The 18,713-nt window shown below is 39.6% G+C and overlaps 1 protein-coding gene, 1 long non-coding RNA gene and 2 pseudogenes across 12 annotated transcripts in view; 1 reads left to right on the top strand and 3 right to left on the bottom strand.

The window, feature by feature from the left end:
* N6AMT1 (N-6 adenine-specific DNA methyltransferase 1) overlaps positions 1–809 on the bottom strand; it is a 494,077-nt gene extending 493,268 nt beyond the window's left edge. For 9 of the 10 annotated variants that reach the window (XR_010138799.1, XR_008517487.2, XR_010138800.1 and 6 more), the window contains exon 1: positions 630–795. Coding sequence is in view for 1 of the 10 variants with exons in the window: in XM_002830586.5 (XP_002830632.1) it covers positions 630–763 (134 nt within the window). In the remaining 9 variants the exon portion in view is untranslated. Of the gene's footprint in view, positions 1–629 lie in introns of all 10 variants that reach the window. The other variant, XM_002830586.5, reaches the window with a different exon arrangement.
* On the top strand, positions 666–10,857 carry LOC129052445 (uncharacterized). Of its 2 annotated transcripts, XR_010138802.1 has the most exons (4): positions 789–871; positions 3,772–4,673; positions 8,069–8,094; positions 8,405–8,847. It is a non-coding gene; the product is annotated as an uncharacterized LOC129052445 (long non-coding RNA). The 2 variants fall into 2 exon arrangements; XR_010138803.1 differs by lacking the exon at positions 8,405–8,847 and adding an exon at positions 10,715–10,857 and having other exon boundaries at positions 666–871; positions 3,772–8,094.
* LOC100443247 (60 kDa heat shock protein, mitochondrial-like) lies at positions 841–4,686 on the bottom strand (annotated as a pseudogene).
* A 5,424-nt stretch (positions 10,858–16,281) lies between the features above and the next one.
* Positions 16,282–18,496, bottom strand: LOC100443610 (THUMP domain-containing protein 1-like; annotated as a pseudogene).
* Between the last annotated feature and the right edge of the window lie 217 nt (positions 18,497–18,713).

Genomic DNA, 18,713 nt, shown 5'->3' on the forward strand with positions numbered 1-18,713 from the left:
GGGTAGACTATTGTCTGCTAGCTGCATGTAACTTTTTCTTGGTAACAATTAAATGAAAAATTCAGTTCCTCAGTAGCACTAGCCACATTTCAAGCGCTCTGTAGCCACATGTGAGGACTGGCTGATGCTAGACTATGCTATTCAGTGGATTTAAAAATATTTCCCCACTCCAGTAACACAACTTTCTTTCATGTTTGTTAAGGGTGCTTTCTATGTGCTGAGTAAATCAAATAATACCATGCAATTTTAATATGTAATACTTTAAAAATATCAATAAGCAATGTTTCCGGAATATTTTGTTTCCAAACGTGTTATACTATCGCTTCTCTCAGGGACATGTGTTCTTCAGATTAACAGGTGACAGGAAAAGATACGCCTTTGCATGGTAAGCAGTCAGGCAGTTCATGAGACAGAGCAGCCCCCTGGCAAAGGAGACGCGTCCCCGGCACACTCATTACTTGTATCTACAGGAAAATTCTTATTAACGGCGTCCTGGCTGTCAATCATCTGCAAGTGGACCCCGCCTCCTCCGGCTCAGGGCGGTGATAGTCACCGTTCCGGCCCTCCTCCACCGCACTTCTTCAGAACGCCGCAACCCTTTCCCGTCAGAGCCCCTCCCCTCCTCGCACCCTGCCAGCTCGGCAGCCGCTGCCTCGAGCGCGTCCAAAAGCAGAAACGTGTCCTCCGCGGGCTCGTACACGTCGCTGAAGGCGCCGCGGCCCACGTGCCCGTGCAACGGCGTAGGAAAGCTCTGCCCTGCCATAGTCCTTCACTGCGTTCCATGCGCATGCGCGTGCGCAGGGCGTGCGCATGCGCGTGCGCATACTCTCAAGCGCAGGCCTAGGAGTGGGGCTGGAGTTCCGGACGGCCGGTGTGTTGTTGCGTCTTAATTCTAAATTTGTCTGTGGCTGTCCTTGAAGTTCCTAAGTAGACAGTTGTATAATCCGTGACTATTGACATTTGCTTTCTTCTTTGGAACATTTAAATTTTATTCTGTGAACTAGAACCTGATAGTGGGCATTCTGAGTTGTTTTTGACTAAGGTGGATGTTCTTTCTTCATTCTAATGATATATGGAAATTCTGTTTTATTCCTAGTTTGCAAGGATTTGAAAAAATACATAATAAATTTTACTGTTTTTTTGTCAGCTGAACTTTAAGCTTTACACTATAAAGATGAAGACTTTTCTCTTTTTTTACTGTACTTTATAAATTGCCTTCCTGATGAATCACGAATGCACTCTTTTTATAAACCTTAAGCAAGATGATGCGGTTTAATACACTGCTGAATTGGGGACGCTAATAATCTGGCTCCGCTTTTTTACCAAGATTACGCTACCCTCGTTATATGAGTTAGGACGCTGTTTCTGGAACATTAGGTAGAAAGCCTTAAAACTGGATGGGCTTGGTGCCTTTTTGAGTGAATGGATCTTTGATGTTTTGCAACATCTATAAGTTATTAGACTATTCAAGTATTTGCATTCTTTTTGAGTCGATTTCTGAAATTTGTTTCGCAATGAAACATTTTTACAGCTTGTTTTTTAAATTTGAGAAATAAAAATACAGAAAAGTATTTGAGTTACAAATTTTATTTTATTTTATTTCTATTTATGTATTTTTTTTTTTGGAGACAGAGTCTCGCTGTATCCCCCAGGCTGGAGTGCAGTGGCGCGAGCTAGGCTCACTGCAACCTCTGCTTCCCAGGTTCAAGCGGTTCTCTTGCCTCACCCTCCGGAGTAGCTGGGATTACAGGCGCCTGCAGCCACGGCTGCCTAATTTTTGTATTTTTAGTAGAGACGGGTTTTCCCCGTGTTGGCCAGGCTGGTCTCAAACTGCTGACTTCAGGTGATCCACCCGCCTTGGGCTCCCAAAGTGCTGAGATTACAGGTGTGAGCCTTTAACGCACCCGGCTAGGTTACAAATTTCAAAACCCCAAGTTTTAAACCCAGAAATGACAGTATTTTCTCATGTTTCCTTAAAATATTTTTTGAATACAAGAACTAAAATATTACAAATAAGATGGGTGTTCTTTCTCTACTTGCCTTCAGTTTAATTGTGTAACATTCTCTCTAAGGCTCTTATGGATTTAGTGTATGTCCATCTAATCCATGTAAAAACATGGATCTTGCATTTATACGTTTATAGACGTTCATATCTTTATAAGCAACATATGGTGTATTTGTTTTAAAATTTACGTAACTGGTACTATGTTGGACATTTTTCAAATTTCTTTTTCAGTCAACATTATATGAGATTTATGTTTTGATATATGGTTAGGTTACTCCTCTTAACTGCCATATAGAATTTTATTATGTAAAAATATGAAAAATATATATATATAGAAAGAGAGAAAGAGTTGTACTTGATCTCCTGGGTTCAAGCGATCCTCCTGCCTCAGCCTCCTGAGTAGCTGGAAGTGGAACCATAGGTGCTCTCGCACCCAGTATTAGGAATATACAAATGTCTTTTTATCCAAAAATACAAAATAAATTATCTGTAGGCATGAACAGTGACAGCAGTAAAACATTATATATTTTGTCACTTGAAACCAGTAACTGATTGTTATAGTGATTTCCTAAACATCTGCTAGCCTTTTCTTCAGTCATTTTCTCCAGCTGACTTCTCTGAGGTTATTGGTGAGGAACACTGCCTTGGGCTTCCTGCCACAGTTCATTAATTAAAGTAAAACGCTATTCTAATCATTAGAACTTGCCATTTCCTATAACACCTCCCATTCCACCCATTGCACCCAATACACGGTCCTTCTCTTTTTTTAGGAATTTCTGTGACTACAACTTCTGCTGTAGTTAACAGAGAGGCCACCCCAGCAGCATCCAGTAAAGCACTTCTCACAACCTTTGTTGTGTCAATAATTCCTTTTTCCACCATATTCACAAAATCTGACCGTGGCATCACAACCAACTTCTGAGGAACTGCATAGTTTTCTGGACTATCAAAGATCCTTCAACACCCGCATTTTTAGCAATAGTCATTGCAGGAATTTTGAGTGTTCTCTTAATAGTTTCTGTACCAATTTTTTGATCTTCATTAGCTGGAGTCAATGAGTCCAAGGCACCAATTCACCGAAGTAGGGTACAACCCCCTTCCAGAACAATGCCTTCTTTAACAGCAGCTCTTGTAGCATTAAGGGCATCTGTAACTCTTTTCATTCACTTCAACATCACTTGTCCCACTAGCCTTCAGCACAGCTACTCCATCTGAAAGTTTTGCCAGCCGTTCATTCAGTTTTTCCTTTTCATATTCACTAGTTGTGACATCCAACTGCTCAATGATTTCTTGAATACGTTTTTTAATTTGAGCCTTGTCACCTTTTCCTTTTAAGAGCATAGCATCACCTTTGATCACAGTGACCTCTCCAACTTTTCCTAAGTCATGAGGCTGAACATCTTCAAGATTTAAGGTCAACTCCTCTTCTCCAAACGCTGCACCACCAGTAGCAATAGTCATACCTTTAAGGTGGTTCTTTCTATTGTCACCAAACCCTGGAGCTCTGACTGCTACAATCTGAAGACCAACTTTTCGCCTATTCAAAATGAGTGTACTTAGAGTTTCTCCATCAACATTTTTAGCAATTATGACCAAAAGCTTACGGTGAGCATTGGCAATTTTGAGATCAGATACAATGGACTGGACACTAGAAATTTTCTTGGAATTCACATTTCTGACCTTTTGATGTATTAATAAAGTATGGAGAAATATATCCTCAAACTTTAATGCCTTCAATAATTTCTTTTTTTTTTTCTTTTTTTTAGATGGAGTCTCACTCTGTCACCCAGGCTGGAGTGCAGTGGCACAATCTCGGCTCACTGCAACCTCCACCTCCTGGGTTCAAGCAATTCTCCTGCCTCAGCCTCCTGAGTAGCTGGGACTACAGGCGCATCCCACCACACCCAGCTAATTTTTTGTATTTTTAGTAGAGATGGGGTTTCACCATGTTAGCCAGGATGGTCTCAATATCCTGACCTCGTAATCTGCCCGCCTCTGCCTCCCAAAGTGCTGGGATTATAGGCGTGAGCCACCGCACCTGGCCTCATGCCTTCAATAATTTCTAATTCATCAGTAGCGTTTTTCCATCTTTACTGTGGTGAAACCCTGTCTTCTGACCTTTTTCATTGCATCAGAAATTAGGTTGCCAATTTCTTTGTCTCCATTTGCAGAAATTGTAGCAACCTGAGTAATTTCTTCAGGGATAGTCACAGGTTTAGACTGCTTTTTAAGTTCAGCAATTACAGCATCAACAGCTAAACTCACACTTCTCTTGATTTCCACTGGATTAGCACCTTTGTTCAACTTCTTGAAGCCTTGCTTGGCATCCGTAGGAGTGGTAGTACCATCCCCAGCCTCTTCATTTGTGTTATTGGCAACATCTTGAACAAGTTTAGCTGAAATATTTTTATATTTATCCTTTAAGTCAGTGGACTTTGCAACAGTCACACCATCTTTTGTTACTTTGGGACATCCCCACTTCTGCTCAATAATCACTGTTTTTCCCTTTGGCCCCATTGTAATGGCTACAGCAGTGAGTGAAAGGTCTACACCTTGAAGCATTAAGACTCAGGCATCTGCATCAAAAATTTTACATCTTTGGCATAAACCCGAGTGACATGAGGAGCCAGGACCCTCGACGCTGGTGTCATCTGACTTAAGACTGCAGGTAATTGAATCATTTCTGCAGGGCGGTGGCAGGGCTTGCGCACGCTGACGCAGGCTGTCGGTGATGAGCGAGGGGGCTTGTTCTAATTCTCAAAGGAAAGGCTTTCAGCTTTTCCTCGTTGAGTATGATGTTAGCTGTGAGTTTGTCATGTATACCCAGTTTGTGTGTATTTTTTTACCCACAACATGTTGAGCATTTTTATCATAAAGGAACACTGAATTTTACTGAATGCTTTTTCAGCATCTATTGAAATGATTACATGGCTTTTGTTCTTGGTTCTGTTGACATGATGTATCAAACTTGTTATTGATTTGTACATGCTGAACCATCCTTGTATCCCTGGGATGAATCCCACTTGATCATGCTGAATGACCTTTTTAATGTGTTGTTGCACTCCGTTTGCTAATATTGCATTGAGGATTTTTGCATCTATGTACATCAAGGATATTGGCTTGTAGTTTTCTTTTTTTATTGTGTCCTTGTCTGGTTTTCGTATGTCAGGTTTGTGTGTGTGTGTGTGTGTGTGTGTGTGTGTGTTTTAACATTAGTGACTCCATTTTGATTCTGACAACTTTCACAGTAGTTAGTGAAATAATAATCTAAGATAGATAATTTTTTTCATTATTTTTATTTTTTATTTTGAGATAGGGTCTCATTCTGTCACCTAGACTGGAGTGCAGTGGTGCCGTCATGGCTCACTCCAGCCTTGACCTCCTGGGCTCAAGCAATCCTCCCATCTCAGCTTCCCAATTGGCTGGGACTACCGGCATGTGCCACTGCACCTGGGTAATTTTTAATTTTTTTTGTAGAGATGGAGTCTCCCTATGTTGTCCGGGCTGATTTCAAACTTCTGGGCTCAAGCAGTTCTCCCATCTTGGCCTCCAAAGGTGCTAGCATTACAGGCATGAGCCATTGCACCCAGCCAATAGATCATTTTAAATGCATCTTCAAGAATCATTTTAAATGCAGCTTCAAGAACAAATATAATTTGTTCAAATTGTTTTTTGTTGCTATAAAGCCTCAAGGTTGACCAACACTTAAAACACTATAATATAGAGTAGGAGAAAATATTTGCAAAAGATGTATCTGATAAAGGACAGCTATCCAAAATATGCAAAGTATTAGAACTCAACAATAAGAAAAGGAACAACTTGGACAGACACCTCACCAAAGAAGACATGTGGACGGCAAATACGCATGTGTAAGGATCCTGAAAATGATATGGCATTAGGAAATTGCAAATTAAAGCCACAATGAAATATTGTTACACACTTATTATAATGGCCAAAATCTAAAACACTGACAACAAATGCTGATGGGAATGTGCAACAATAGGAACTCTCATTCATTACTGATGGGAATGCAAAATGGTACAGCTACTTTGGAAGACAGCTGGGCAATTTCTTACAAAACTAAACATGCCTTTACCATACACTCCAACGACAGTGCTCTTTGGTATTTACTCAAATGAGTTGAAAACCTGTGTCTACACAAACACCTGCACACTGATATTTATAACAGCTTTGTTCGTAATTGCCAAAATTTAGAAGCAATCAAGATGTCTTTCTCTAGGTGAATGGGTAAACTGTGGTACATCCAGAAAGCAGAATATTATTCAAAACTGAAATGAAATGAACTATCAAGCCATGAAAAGACATGGGGAAAACTTAAATGCATATTGCTAAGTGAAAGAAGCCAAACTGAAAAGGCTATATACTGTATGATTCTAACATATGACATTCTGGAAAACACAAAGCTATAGAGGCCGTAAAAAGAACAGGACTCGCTAGGGGTTAAGGAGGAGTGAAAGATAAGTAGATGGAATATAGAGGATTTTTTAGAACAGTGAAACTATTGTTTATGATACTATAATGGTGGATACATGTCATTATACATTTGTCCAAAGCCATAGAATATACTACATCAAGAATGAACTCTAATGTAAGCTACGGATTTGGGGTCATAAACGTGTATAAATGTAGGTTTGTTGATTGTAACAAATGTACCACTCTCTCGTATGAGGCTGATAGTCGGGGAGGCTGCGTGTGTGTGTCAGGGGGTACAGGGTGTAGATGGGAACACCCTCTACTTTGTACTCAATTTTGCTGTGAACCTAAAACTTCTCTAAAAGATAAATTTTATTTTGAAAAACACTATGACACACTAAAACTTCTTTTGTCCTTATTTGGAAATACTTAGAAATACAATTTTATTAAGATTATATTTAAAAGTAGAGTCAAAAGATATGCATGTTTTAGTGAAATATCTTCTATTGTTATTACTATCATCATAGTTATTATTATTTGACTTAGAAATCCTCAGTAGACATTATGAAATTAGAGATCAGTCATGTTCATGTTGAAAAAGACATATACTTGATAAAATTGCTTCTTATTCTTTTGGCGTTACTGTGGTTAAAAGTCTTGTGCTGTAATGATCTCAGTTAAAAACAGTAAAAAGAATCTCTTCAATATTGTGGTGGACTCTGCACAGTTCATGCAACAAGAGGCATGGTTACCTGCCCATATAGCTTTGTTTGTATCAGCCAGTTGAAATGTCAAGATGGTTCCTTAGCCACTGGATAATTTCACAATCCTCCTCTTCATTTGGTTGCTTTGGACACATTCTATACTGGAAACAAAATCTAGGTTTCATAATACATTCGGAAATAATAGATTCATGTTCTTTTTTTCCAGCTGGTACTGGTAGAGTTTACACATTTACTCCTGCACCATAGGAACAGCTGCTTAAAAAGCTGGAGTGTGTATTTGATTCCATTACGTTGGCACAATAGAAAGTCACGTAAAAGAGGGAGACTCTCTCAGCTTCTCCATATTTGGAAAATTAATTATTTTAAGTGCTTTAAAAAAAATCTCTACAGGTGGTCAGATTCTATGAACTTAGGACCAGAAATTACCTCATCACCTTCAGCTGGTTTAAAGTTGTCTTTGGCTGCTGCACACTTCACAAAATCTTGTTAATTATGATTGTTTTTCCTAGTTATAAGTCCTTCTGGACACATTTTTATAGCATTTATTTTTATCACTTACATAACTACATAAAATATTTTCATTGGTGTCAAAATGTCATGTTATTGCCAAATAGATTCCATTTCAATTTCTAGAAATTATTGGAAAGTTAATACCCACATTTTAATGGCACCCTTGCTATAGTATTAAATCATGCTTTATTGAAATTCACAAGAATCAAAATTACACTGCGTTTATCCAGAATAAAGCACTAGAACAGTTACTTTTTGGCCGTCTTGCCCATTAATTTCTATGCTTGCACTTTCTCTTTGAACAAACAATGAATGAAATTTAGTGTCTTTCTAGAATTGAATTTTCATGAAAGTGATTGTCATATACACACTCATCATCTACTTCTCTTTTCAGCTCAGTGATATTTAGTTCAAGAATTGGTAAGTGAATCTTTTCCCTGGCTTATAAAACTTCACCCTATTTATTTCTATTTCAAGAAAAGTAAAAATATTTTAAAAAGTAAAGTTAGGCAAGAAAGTCGTCTTGCTTGCTAGGCATTTGGTTTCTCCTTAGAGGTGTTATTTAAGAAAACTCAGTCCCCTAGACATCATTTCAAGAATATAATTGTTTAGCTGCAAAGCTACAGTTTTGGGTAGAAAATTCCCTTTGAGGGTTGCACATTGAACCCATATTTAGAGAACCTGAGAAATGAGCTTTCAGCAGTAATCACATTTACTCTTCTCCCCACAGCCTGGGGCATCTGGAAGAAGCCACCAAGAAAGCTGGAGGATGACTAAAGGGCTGAGTTTGATCCAGTTTGCCAGATTAGGTCCATCGCCCTGAGGCCCTTTTTTGCCTAGGTCCTGCATATTCCATGCTATGGACTGAATTACGTCCCTGTAAAATTCGTATTTTGAAGCCTTAACCCCCAATGTCATGGTATTTGGAGATGGGGCCTTTGGGAGATAATTAAGTTTAGATGAGGTCATGAGGCCATGGCCTCATGATGGGATTAATATTCTTAAAAGAAGTGGCTTCAGAGAGCTTGCTGTGTCTCTTTCTGCCACTGTGAGGACACTGTGAGAAGGCAGCCATCTGCCAGCCAGAAAGAGGGATCTAGCTCCAACCATGCTGGTGCATGAAGACTTCCAGCCTCCATAACTGGAAATAAATGTCTGTTGTTAAGCCACTCAGTCTATGGTATTTTGTTATTGCAGCATGAGCTGAGGAATAGAAATGGTCCCCAACCTAACGATGGTTCCACTTATGCTTTTTTGACTTTATGATGGTGCAAAAGTGAAAAGCATTCAGTAGAAACTGTAATTGGAGTATCCATACAGTCATCCTGGTTTTTACTTTCAGTATAGTATTCAAAAAATTACATGAGATATTCCACACTTTATAAAATAGGCTTTGTTGTTAGGTGATGTTGCCCATCTGTAGGCTAATGTAAGTATTCTGAGCATGTTTCAAGAAGGTTAGGCTAAGCTACGATATTCTGTAGATTCGGTGTATTAAATGCATTTTAAACTTAAGATATTTTCAATTTATGATTAGTTTATTGTGACATAACCCCATCACAAGTCAAGGTGTATCTGTCCATCCCCCAAGGACAAGAGACTTGGAGCCTGAGCACACAGGGATGGTGCAAACTCAGATGTTGGTCCAGACAGTTCAGGAACACATGTTTTAAAATTGGAATTGTTGCCTCTATTTTCTCTTTCAGTGTGTAAATGTAACCTCCAAATAAGATTAAATTGAAGAGAAAGCATTAAAGGGCAGTATTCCAGTGGAATCCATGAACAGTTTATAAGTAAAATTACTTGTTTGTTTGCACTGATTTGCTAAGAAGGAAAATTTTAAAAGTAGTTGTTATTCTTAAGAAAGTTACATTTATAGTTTAAGTTATGGTATATTTTATACTGGGCACTGTGCCTTCCTCATAATATTCTTATTAAATATTTGTTGATTTAAGATGTTTTTTACTTCATCACATGTATTTAGCAGAGTAAATTCTTATAAAAGAATTTTATCACATTCTTGTGACAAAGTATCCTCCATGCTAAATGTGGTACTAATTACTTGAGTGTGAAGGTGAAGATTTTTCCTGGCAAATTTGGAACAGCAGCTTAAAAAATAGGTAATACACAGCTGAAGAGTCTTTCTTTCCAGATTCAACTCATATACCTACTATCTTGACTTTCCCTAAGCATATATATTTAAATTCTAGAAACCACCACATTCACTTATTAAACACAAATGCCAAGCATGCATCTAATATTTTTTACATTACATTTTTATTTTTATGAAATACTGATTGAAACAAATAGTCACCCAGGACAGGGGTCCCGAACCCCTGGACCACGGACTGGTATTAACTGAGCTGCACAGCAGGAGGTGAGTGGCAGGTAAATGAGCAGTACTGCCTGATCTCCGCCTCCTGTGAGATCAGCGGCGGCATTAGATTCTCATAAGAGCACAAATCCTATGGCGAACTGCGCATGCGAGGGATGTAGGCGGTGTGCTTCTTATGAGATTTTAATTAATGCCCAATGATTTGAGGTGGAACAGTTTTGTCCTGAAACTATCCCCTCCGCCTCCTGGCCATGGAAAAATTGTCTTTCACGAAACTGGTCCTTGGTGCTAAAAAGGCTGGGGACCACTGATCGAGGGCACAGCTAGTTTTTGCCATAGCTATGTCATAACTAGATGTGTTGTGATAAAATCTCACCTGTAGATCTGTTGAGCATATCAGCCTATTTCATTATAGTAGACAGTTCTGTCTGCCGTGGTCCTTCAAAGATATTCACATCCTAATCCCCAGAACCTGTGAATATGATACTTTACATGGCAAAAGGGAGTTTGCACACATGATTAAGTTAAGGATCTTGATGTGGGGAGATTGTCCTGGATTAACCAGGTGGGTTCAATGTCATCAGAAGTCTCCTATGAGCGAGGAAGAAAGTCAGAAATAAGAGTAGGATATATGATGTTAGAGCAGAGGAGAGAGAAAGAGAGAGAGAGATTTGAAGATGATATGCTGCTGGTTTTGTTTTGAAGATGGACGAAGGGGCCCTGAGCCAAGGAATGCAGGCCACCTCTAGAAGCTGGAAAAGGCAAGGAAATGAATTCCCCCAAGAGCCTCCAGAAGGAACACAACCATGCCAACCTGTTTTAGACTTCTGATCTCCTGAACTGCAAGATAATAAATATATGTTGTTTTAAGCCAATAAATTTGTGATAATTTGTTATAGTAGCAATAGGAGAAGAATACAGCAAATCAACACTGATTTTATTTTCTTAACGTGGTGCAACTAATACCAACCTAAAAGCAATTTAAACTTTACACACTAGTTGTCAAATTCTCTAAAGAGACAAACCTAAGTGAATATAAGAGGCTAATTTAACCTTCTGACATCTATGGGCACACTGAAGACTGGGAGAACTGGTAGTGTTCACCCAGTGTTTGTCCAACCCTTTAACCCAGCACCCTCTAGACCTGCACTGTCCACCCCACGTGGAGCTACTGTGCCCTGGAAATGTATCTAGAATATAATGAGATGTGCAGGAAGTCTAAGATACACTATGGATTTTGTAAAGAAGAGTGCAAAATACCTTGATAATTTTTGTTTTGTTTCGTTTTTGAGACAATCTTGTTCTGTCATCCAGGCTGGAGTGCAGTGACACAAAGTCAGCTCACTGCAACCTCCTCCTCCTGGGTTTAAGCAATTCTCCTGCCTCAGTCTCCCGAAAGTAGCTGGGACTACAGGCACATGGCATGATGCCTGGCTAATTTTTGTGTTTTTAGTAGAGATGGGGTTTCACTATGTTGCCCAGGCTGATACAAACTCCTGACCTCAAGTGATCCACCTGCCTCAGCCTCCCAAAGTGCTGGAATTACAGGTTTGAGCCACTGCACCTGGCAATAATTTTAAAATATTGATCACATGTTGAAATGATACTAGTTTGGATATATTGGGTTAAATAAAATATATTACTAATTTTAATTTTAACTTGTTTTAACTTTATGAATGCTGTTATAGGAAAACTTAAATTACATATATAAGTCATATTTTATTTCTATTGGACAGTGTTGCTCTAAACAGATGAATTCTATGTAATGATGTAATTAATATAATGTAGGTTACTTATGTCAATTGATAGATTATTGATTAATGATTAGACTGCTGCAGTTGAGAGAGTTAATGGATTTATTTATATATATATTTATGCAGTTTAAAACTAGCATCTCCAGTTTTTGTAGTCATATTTTGCTAGAGTCTGACCTCTACAAATCTCAAATTAAATTGTGGTGAGTTAAGTCAGACTTTGAAAAAAATATCTGGATGAATGCCTAAGGAATAGTGAGAAATCCTGTTGGCAGCTCAAAGGTGGCATTTTTGGATGGCGGGAGGTAGGGTTTTCTGTGTTGGGTGAAAGTGACCTTTGTGGATGTTTTGTTGCTTTTTTTTTTTAAAGGAAGGAAAAGTAGTCCATACCTATGAAGACATTGTTACTATAAAAACCTTAATTTAGGTAATTTTTTTTGGTAAAATGAAAAACATATTTTTTCCCTTTAGTGTAGGAATACTTTCAGGGAAGACACAGAATTAAAAAGAGGAGGCAGCTTGCTTGGCTAAAAATCACCCAATTGAAGCCATTAGGAAAGACCTGAACCTTGTGGCTTCATTAACACATGTGTGTCTGGTTAGGAATAGAATATGCTACCAATAGAATGATTAGGTTAGAGCTTCCTAGACCATTGGCAAACTAATTTTTTTTGGGGGGGGAAACAAATTTATTTTGATGTTTCTGAAAATATCAGGAACTATGAAAAACAAGGTTGATATTTGGCTGTACCAAAAGCAAAGTACAAGTAAAAATAACATTTGAAAACCATGTTTAACCTTAGAGAAACATGTTTTAAAATACTAAGTTTAACATTCTTTTCTCTATAGAGTTAAACAAGTTTTCTAAACCACAAGACTGCAGGTTTGTTTTTTTTTTAACTGACATAATTTTTTAGAAGAAAAAACTAGAGGGGAATAAAAAGCACTTACCTCCTACCCTGGAATCTCATTATTTATAAAATAACATGCTCAAATGTCAGTGAAAATAAACAGTTGATAAACCTGAAAACAAGTCTTTTAATGAGTTCAGGTTACAACCGAACACAGGATTTTGTAGCTGGGAAAGAACAGCTTGTATAACAACCAAGCCTTACCAAATACAAATAGATATAAAAGGCAATTAAAAGCAAATTATAAAATCAAAATATTTCCGTAGAGTGGCAGCTTTCACAAAGTAAAAACAACTTCGTTCCCCAGAATTGTATGTTCTGTAGGCATATGGTCAATTCTTTTCCGAGTCCTTTTGTCTTGCACCATCAAAATAAAAGAATCTTTGTCTTGGAGCAAGTCAGCTGAAGAAGGCACCAAAATTCTATCCTCCCTATTCCCCTAAATAGTATTAATAAACCTCTTATCAATCCTTTCAAGGTAACTTCAACGCCATTAAGAATTAATATTCTAAATATGTAAAGCTATAGAAGGAAGGTCCTGCCTATTCTCTTTGCCCCTCTCAAATCATTCTAGTCTGGTTTACCAAATAGAACCACTAGCTAGGAGGATAGAAATATGTTCCCATGTTCACTAGCCATTAAATAAACATAGCCACTTGTGCAGGAAGCCTAACATTTTTACTACTTCTTAACTTTTTAAAACTTAAGGATAAGCCCATTTCCACAAGCTAACTTTACAGCTCCTTAATATTCTTAATCTGGACGGTTTACTTTGCAGACTTTGTTGGTGTCTGCCTTTTTCAATTATTTTACCCAAAAATAGGCCTTGAAAAAACTTTCAAATTCAGGAAACCCCTGCAGGGAACCCTCATGGTGTGTGAGTGTGAGCACTAAGTTGAAGAATACTCTTATTTCACAGAAATGTAGGAGTGTCAGACCAGGGCTGAGTTCATTCTCTTCCTTCAGAGACAAAATTTCAAGCTGAGCAGATTTGGAGAAAGGGTTCCCCATACAGTCATATACTAGTGCTGGGAAAAGGAGAGAGAATACTACTTAATTGTGTTTTGTGGTTCCTCCAGGTGGGTTATAGCAAGATTTGAGAGCTGTACTCTTCATTTTCAAATCCAAATGGCTGCAGAAACATTTCAATGATTCCCCTGGCAAGGTAGCAAATCAGTTTCCTTTTCGATCTAAGACTCTTGTCACTTTAAGAAAAAAAATTTTCCCCAGAACCTTTCAGAGACTTGTTCATTTGTTCATGTGATGAAAATTGTCTGCTAAATAGGCTAGTTTCTGTAGCTATTTTTCATTTCCAAAGCATTCAGCAAAAGCTGGCTGTTTTCTTGTAAGTACGCTGGCAATTCACCTTTCAACTCAAATGTCCTGTAGAGAACTCTTCCTCTGATAAGCCACTGGATGTCTGTATGGTGCAGGAGGTTTATGTGCTGTTTGTCCAGGTTTTTGTTTTGGGTGTTTTTATTTTTTTAACATTTTTGCATAAATGGGTCTTTGATACAGGTAACCAGTTTTGTAGCATTATTCAGAATGTCATTGTATCTTCAAGTTTTTGATATCAGCATCTCTGTGAAGAAAGCAGTGTGCTATAGCGTCAACATCAGGATTTCTTTTTTTTTTAATGATGCAAAATGACTTATGGAGACAACCATTGATGGGGCACCAGGAGTGTAGATAACAGACCCCTGGTTATCAGATGTGATGTCACAACATTGTATATTGGCCTTTGTTTTGGCAGGCTCCTAGCAATAGAAAAAGTTTTCTTTGAATTTCATCATTTACAAATCTTACAAATGCTACAGCATGACAAATATTAGTGAAACCTGTTGACTCATCATCCTGGATAGAGAAGCTGCTGCTTTTCTTTTTTTTTGAGACAGAGTCTTGCTCTGTCATCAGGCTGGAGCACGGTGGCGTATCTCAGCTCACTGCAACCTCCGCCTCCTGGGTTCAAGCAGTTCTGCCTCAGCCTCCCGAGTAGCTGGGACTACAGGCACATGCCACCACGCCCAGCTAATTTTTGTATTTTTAGTAGAGACAGGGTTTCACCATGTTGGCCAGGATGGTCTCCATCTCTTGACCTTGTGATCCTCCTGCCTTGGCCTCCCAAATTGCGGGGATTACAGGCGTGAGCCACTGTGCCCAGCCTGAAGCTGCTGCTTTTCAGTTAATGACACAAAACCTTTTTAGCATCATATGAGATATCATCAGTAAATCAACTTACTGAGAATAAAGTCTTTTCAATTTTGTACTGCATCCTGCCCCAGCATTTTAATGTTATTAGATTCTTATCAACTATGCATATTTTTCTTTCTTGAGATAAGTTCTTCTACTAAATAATTTCCTTCCAAAACATTTTGACTAAAAGTGATTTTTGAACAAAAGCCTTACTGTTTTGATAGTCCGAGAGCCATTTGAAAATAATGAATATCCTTTCTTGTCAAGTGGCTGTGATTTATAGTTACAATTTTTAGTTTTATAAGTTGCATGCCACAGACAATGCACAGTGGGATAGGACAGCTTGGACTGAGTCCATATAAAACCCTTGAGGAGTAGCTTTCATTATAAAGACAGAATTTCTTTGTGTCCCTTGTAGTACTAGAATACTGAAGTATACTCAGAAGACCAAAATTCTTAATCACCAACCTTTTCAGAAATATCTGTAGCTCTGTGCCTAAAATGCCTCTCTTCTTTCTCACATCTTACCTTCCAAAATTGCAGCACTGAACTGTCAGCTTTGTTACACACAAATGTTAATAAAATATAAAAACAGGCCAGGTGTGGTGGCTCACGCCTGTAATCTCAGCACTTTGGGAGGCCGAGGCGGGTGGATCACGAGGTCAGATCGAGACCATCCTGGCCAACATGGTGAAACCCCGTCTCTACTGAAAAAAACACAAAAAATTAACCAGGCGTGGTGGCGGGCGCCTGTAGTCCCAGCTACTCAGGAGGCTGAGGCAGGAGAATGGCGTGAACCCAGGAGGCGGAGCTTGCAGTGAGCCGAGATCGTGCCACTGCACTCCAGCCTGAGCGACAGAGCGAGACTCTGTCTCAAGAAAAAAAAGAAAAGAAAAGGAAAAAAATACATATATATACACATAGACATAACCAAACAAGAAAATCACAAAGTACAAAAACTTCACCAAACAATTCATGATCTAACCTACATGATCCACATTTTTGCAATGTTTACAACAAAATGGCAGGGGGACAGCTGAGCTGTGGCATGTAAAACCTCCTTCCTTCAAATGAAAACTCCCCTCTGATTTTCTACTTTACAGTCAGTTCACTACAGTAAGTCAGCTGACACCGATAAGAGGAGCCTGGGAGAGGCCAACGTCCCCCTCTCCTCCCATCCTCCCCTCTTTGCAATAGTGTGGCACATGGGTCCGCCTCTACATAATACCATGAGGGCTGAAAGTTCCCTAACAAAATGATTAACAGGGCGGTGCAATCATTGTTCACTACTGTGAGAATAGCACAATACAGCACACAAATAAAAAACTGTTTTTAGTCACAATTTAAGGTGAAACCCCAGCAACATCTCATAGAGCCCCAGTTGAGAAACCCACCTCCAGCACGAAATGGCCTCCTACGAGAGATCATTTTCATTTGATTTGGACCCTTCTGTGGCTTGACTTGCAAGTTCAGGTTTGGCTCCTCCCTCATTTACCACCTGCGGATTAGACGTTCTTTTCTGCCCTAGCTCTTCAGTATTCTCTGGTACCTGCTGGTTATTTTTCCCTTCTGCTGTATTGTTTTGATCTGATTTGTCAGCAGCTTCCAGTTTACCTTCTTTCCCATTTCCCTGCTTTGAATTAAGCTGTGATGGATCCTTAGAGCTCTTTATCACCTCCTGGAGATGGAATTTTCTTTTTCTTTTTTTTTTAATGCTCTGTTGCCAGGCTGGAGTGCAATGGCACCATCTCACCATCTCAGCTCACTGCAACCTCCGCCCCCAGGTTCAAGTGATTCTCCTGCCTCAGCCTCCTCCCGAATAGCTGGGACTACAGGCCTGCACCACCATACCCAGCTAATTTTTGTATTTTTAGTGGAGATGGGGTTTCACCGTGTTGGTCAGGGTGGTCTTGATCTCTTGTCCTCATGATCTGCCTGCCTCCTTGGCCTCCCAAAGTGCTGGGATTATAGGCATGAGCCACCGCACCCAGACGGAAACTATTTTCTAAACTACATGTAATCTTTCATGACACTCAGGCAACATGATTTCTACTATCACCGTATACTGTGGATTGGTGAGATCCACTTTATTTTCTGAATTGAGAGTGCACACTATTCCTGCCAATTCTTTGATAACTTCTCTATTTATGTGACTGTGTCTGGAGTTGGTTCCTTTCAGTGGGTTCGTGGTCTCACTGACTTAAAGAATGAAGCCACGGACCTTCGCAGTAAGTGTTACAGCCCTTAAAGGTGGCGCAGACCCAAAGAGTGAGCAGCAGCAAGATTTATTGTGAAGAGCAAAAGAACAAAGCTTCCATAGCATGTAAGGAGACCAAGCAGGTTGCCACTGCTGGCTGGGGTGGCCAGCTTTTATTCCCTTATTTGTCCCCTCCCATGTCCTATTTCTGTCCTATCAGAATGCCCTTTTCTCAATCCTCCCTGCAATTGGTTACTTTTAGAATCCTGCTGATTTGTCCATTTTACAGAGGCTGATTGGTCCATTTTACAGAGCGCTGATTGGTGCATTTTACAAACCTCTTGTTAGCTACAGAGCGCTGATTGGTGCATTTTACAATCCTCTTGTAAGACAGAACAGTTCTCCAAGTCCCCACTCCACCAGGAAGTCCAGCTGGCTTCACCTCTCATGACTGCTATTTCAAGATTTGTACACAATCTGAAATGTCCCTTTGTTTGGAGCTTTAAACCAGGGTTCCAAAAATGTTTCTGCATATTTTTTCATATCTTCTAAAAAAGCTTTGCATGTGCCTGAGATGGGTAACATTCGTAGAATAACTTGAGTCTTCTTGGTTTTGTACACATCCTGGAGAATATGATGCACCAGTTTCTCAGGTTCTATCCCAAGTGTCCTGATGAAGACGACGTTATTTGCTCCACTTTCCACTGACTGGAATCCTCTTAGGCTCATCTCTGTAGATGCCTTAATGTCACCAACTTCTTTCTTCAAGACAGCCTCCACATCATCATCTTCTCCCTCACTCCCAGAGGGCTGCTGATGCTTGTCTGTAAACTTTTCTGGCCCATACATGTCATCGCCATATTCGTTGAGCAGGGTGTGGGCCTCCTCCACACACTTGAGCTGGTTCATGTTGCATGTGATGAGGAAGCCCCGTAGCCCGGGCTCTAGCTGACTGGGCCCGCCAGATTCGCAGTGCCGAGCTCGCTTGACTAGCACATACTGAGCCTTGCCTCTGTGCTTCCTGCCGCCAGGCTGAGGAGGCTGCTGGGCAGCAGCCGCCATGATGTGTGCAAGCTGAGAGGAAAGAGAAACGTTTCTCCACCGCTGTTGGCGTTCTCACCTCCCGGCGAACTTCTACACGGTTTAGGGGTGTGAATAGAAGAAGTATGATGGCTTCAACATTTGGCATACATGTGCCTTTTTACCTACAGACCATAAGTAGTTTTGAATCACTTAAGTGCTTTTTGTCTTCTCACAAAGGCTTCATGGACACATCTTTCTCTTTCCGAAGAAACAAATTTCTTTTGAAATCCTGTTAGTGTTTCATGAAGGCATCTAGCTAGTGCAGCTTCCTGGACCAGAGTTATGTTTGTATGATCAAGAAATCTTAGGGAACTAAACAGGATCCGAAAGCAATTATGTTTTGCGTGGCGATCACCTTAGAGTTCAGTGTGGAAAAAACCATATATGTATATTAGGCATGTGTGTGTATATATATATATATAAAGCAAAGTGATGTATGTTTGGTAAAAGACAAAACATTTGCCTTCTGGGCACTCCATACCATTTTGCGAGTGCTAAATATCACCTAGGACATGAGGTTCATGGTTTGACACTCAGCATGAAAATATATATATTAAGAAAATTTA

This window comes from Pongo abelii, chromosome 22 (genome assembly GCF_028885655.2).
Source record: "Pongo abelii isolate AG06213 chromosome 22, NHGRI_mPonAbe1-v2.0_pri, whole genome shotgun sequence".
NCBI lineage: Eukaryota > Metazoa > Chordata > Mammalia > Primates > Hominidae > Pongo > Pongo abelii.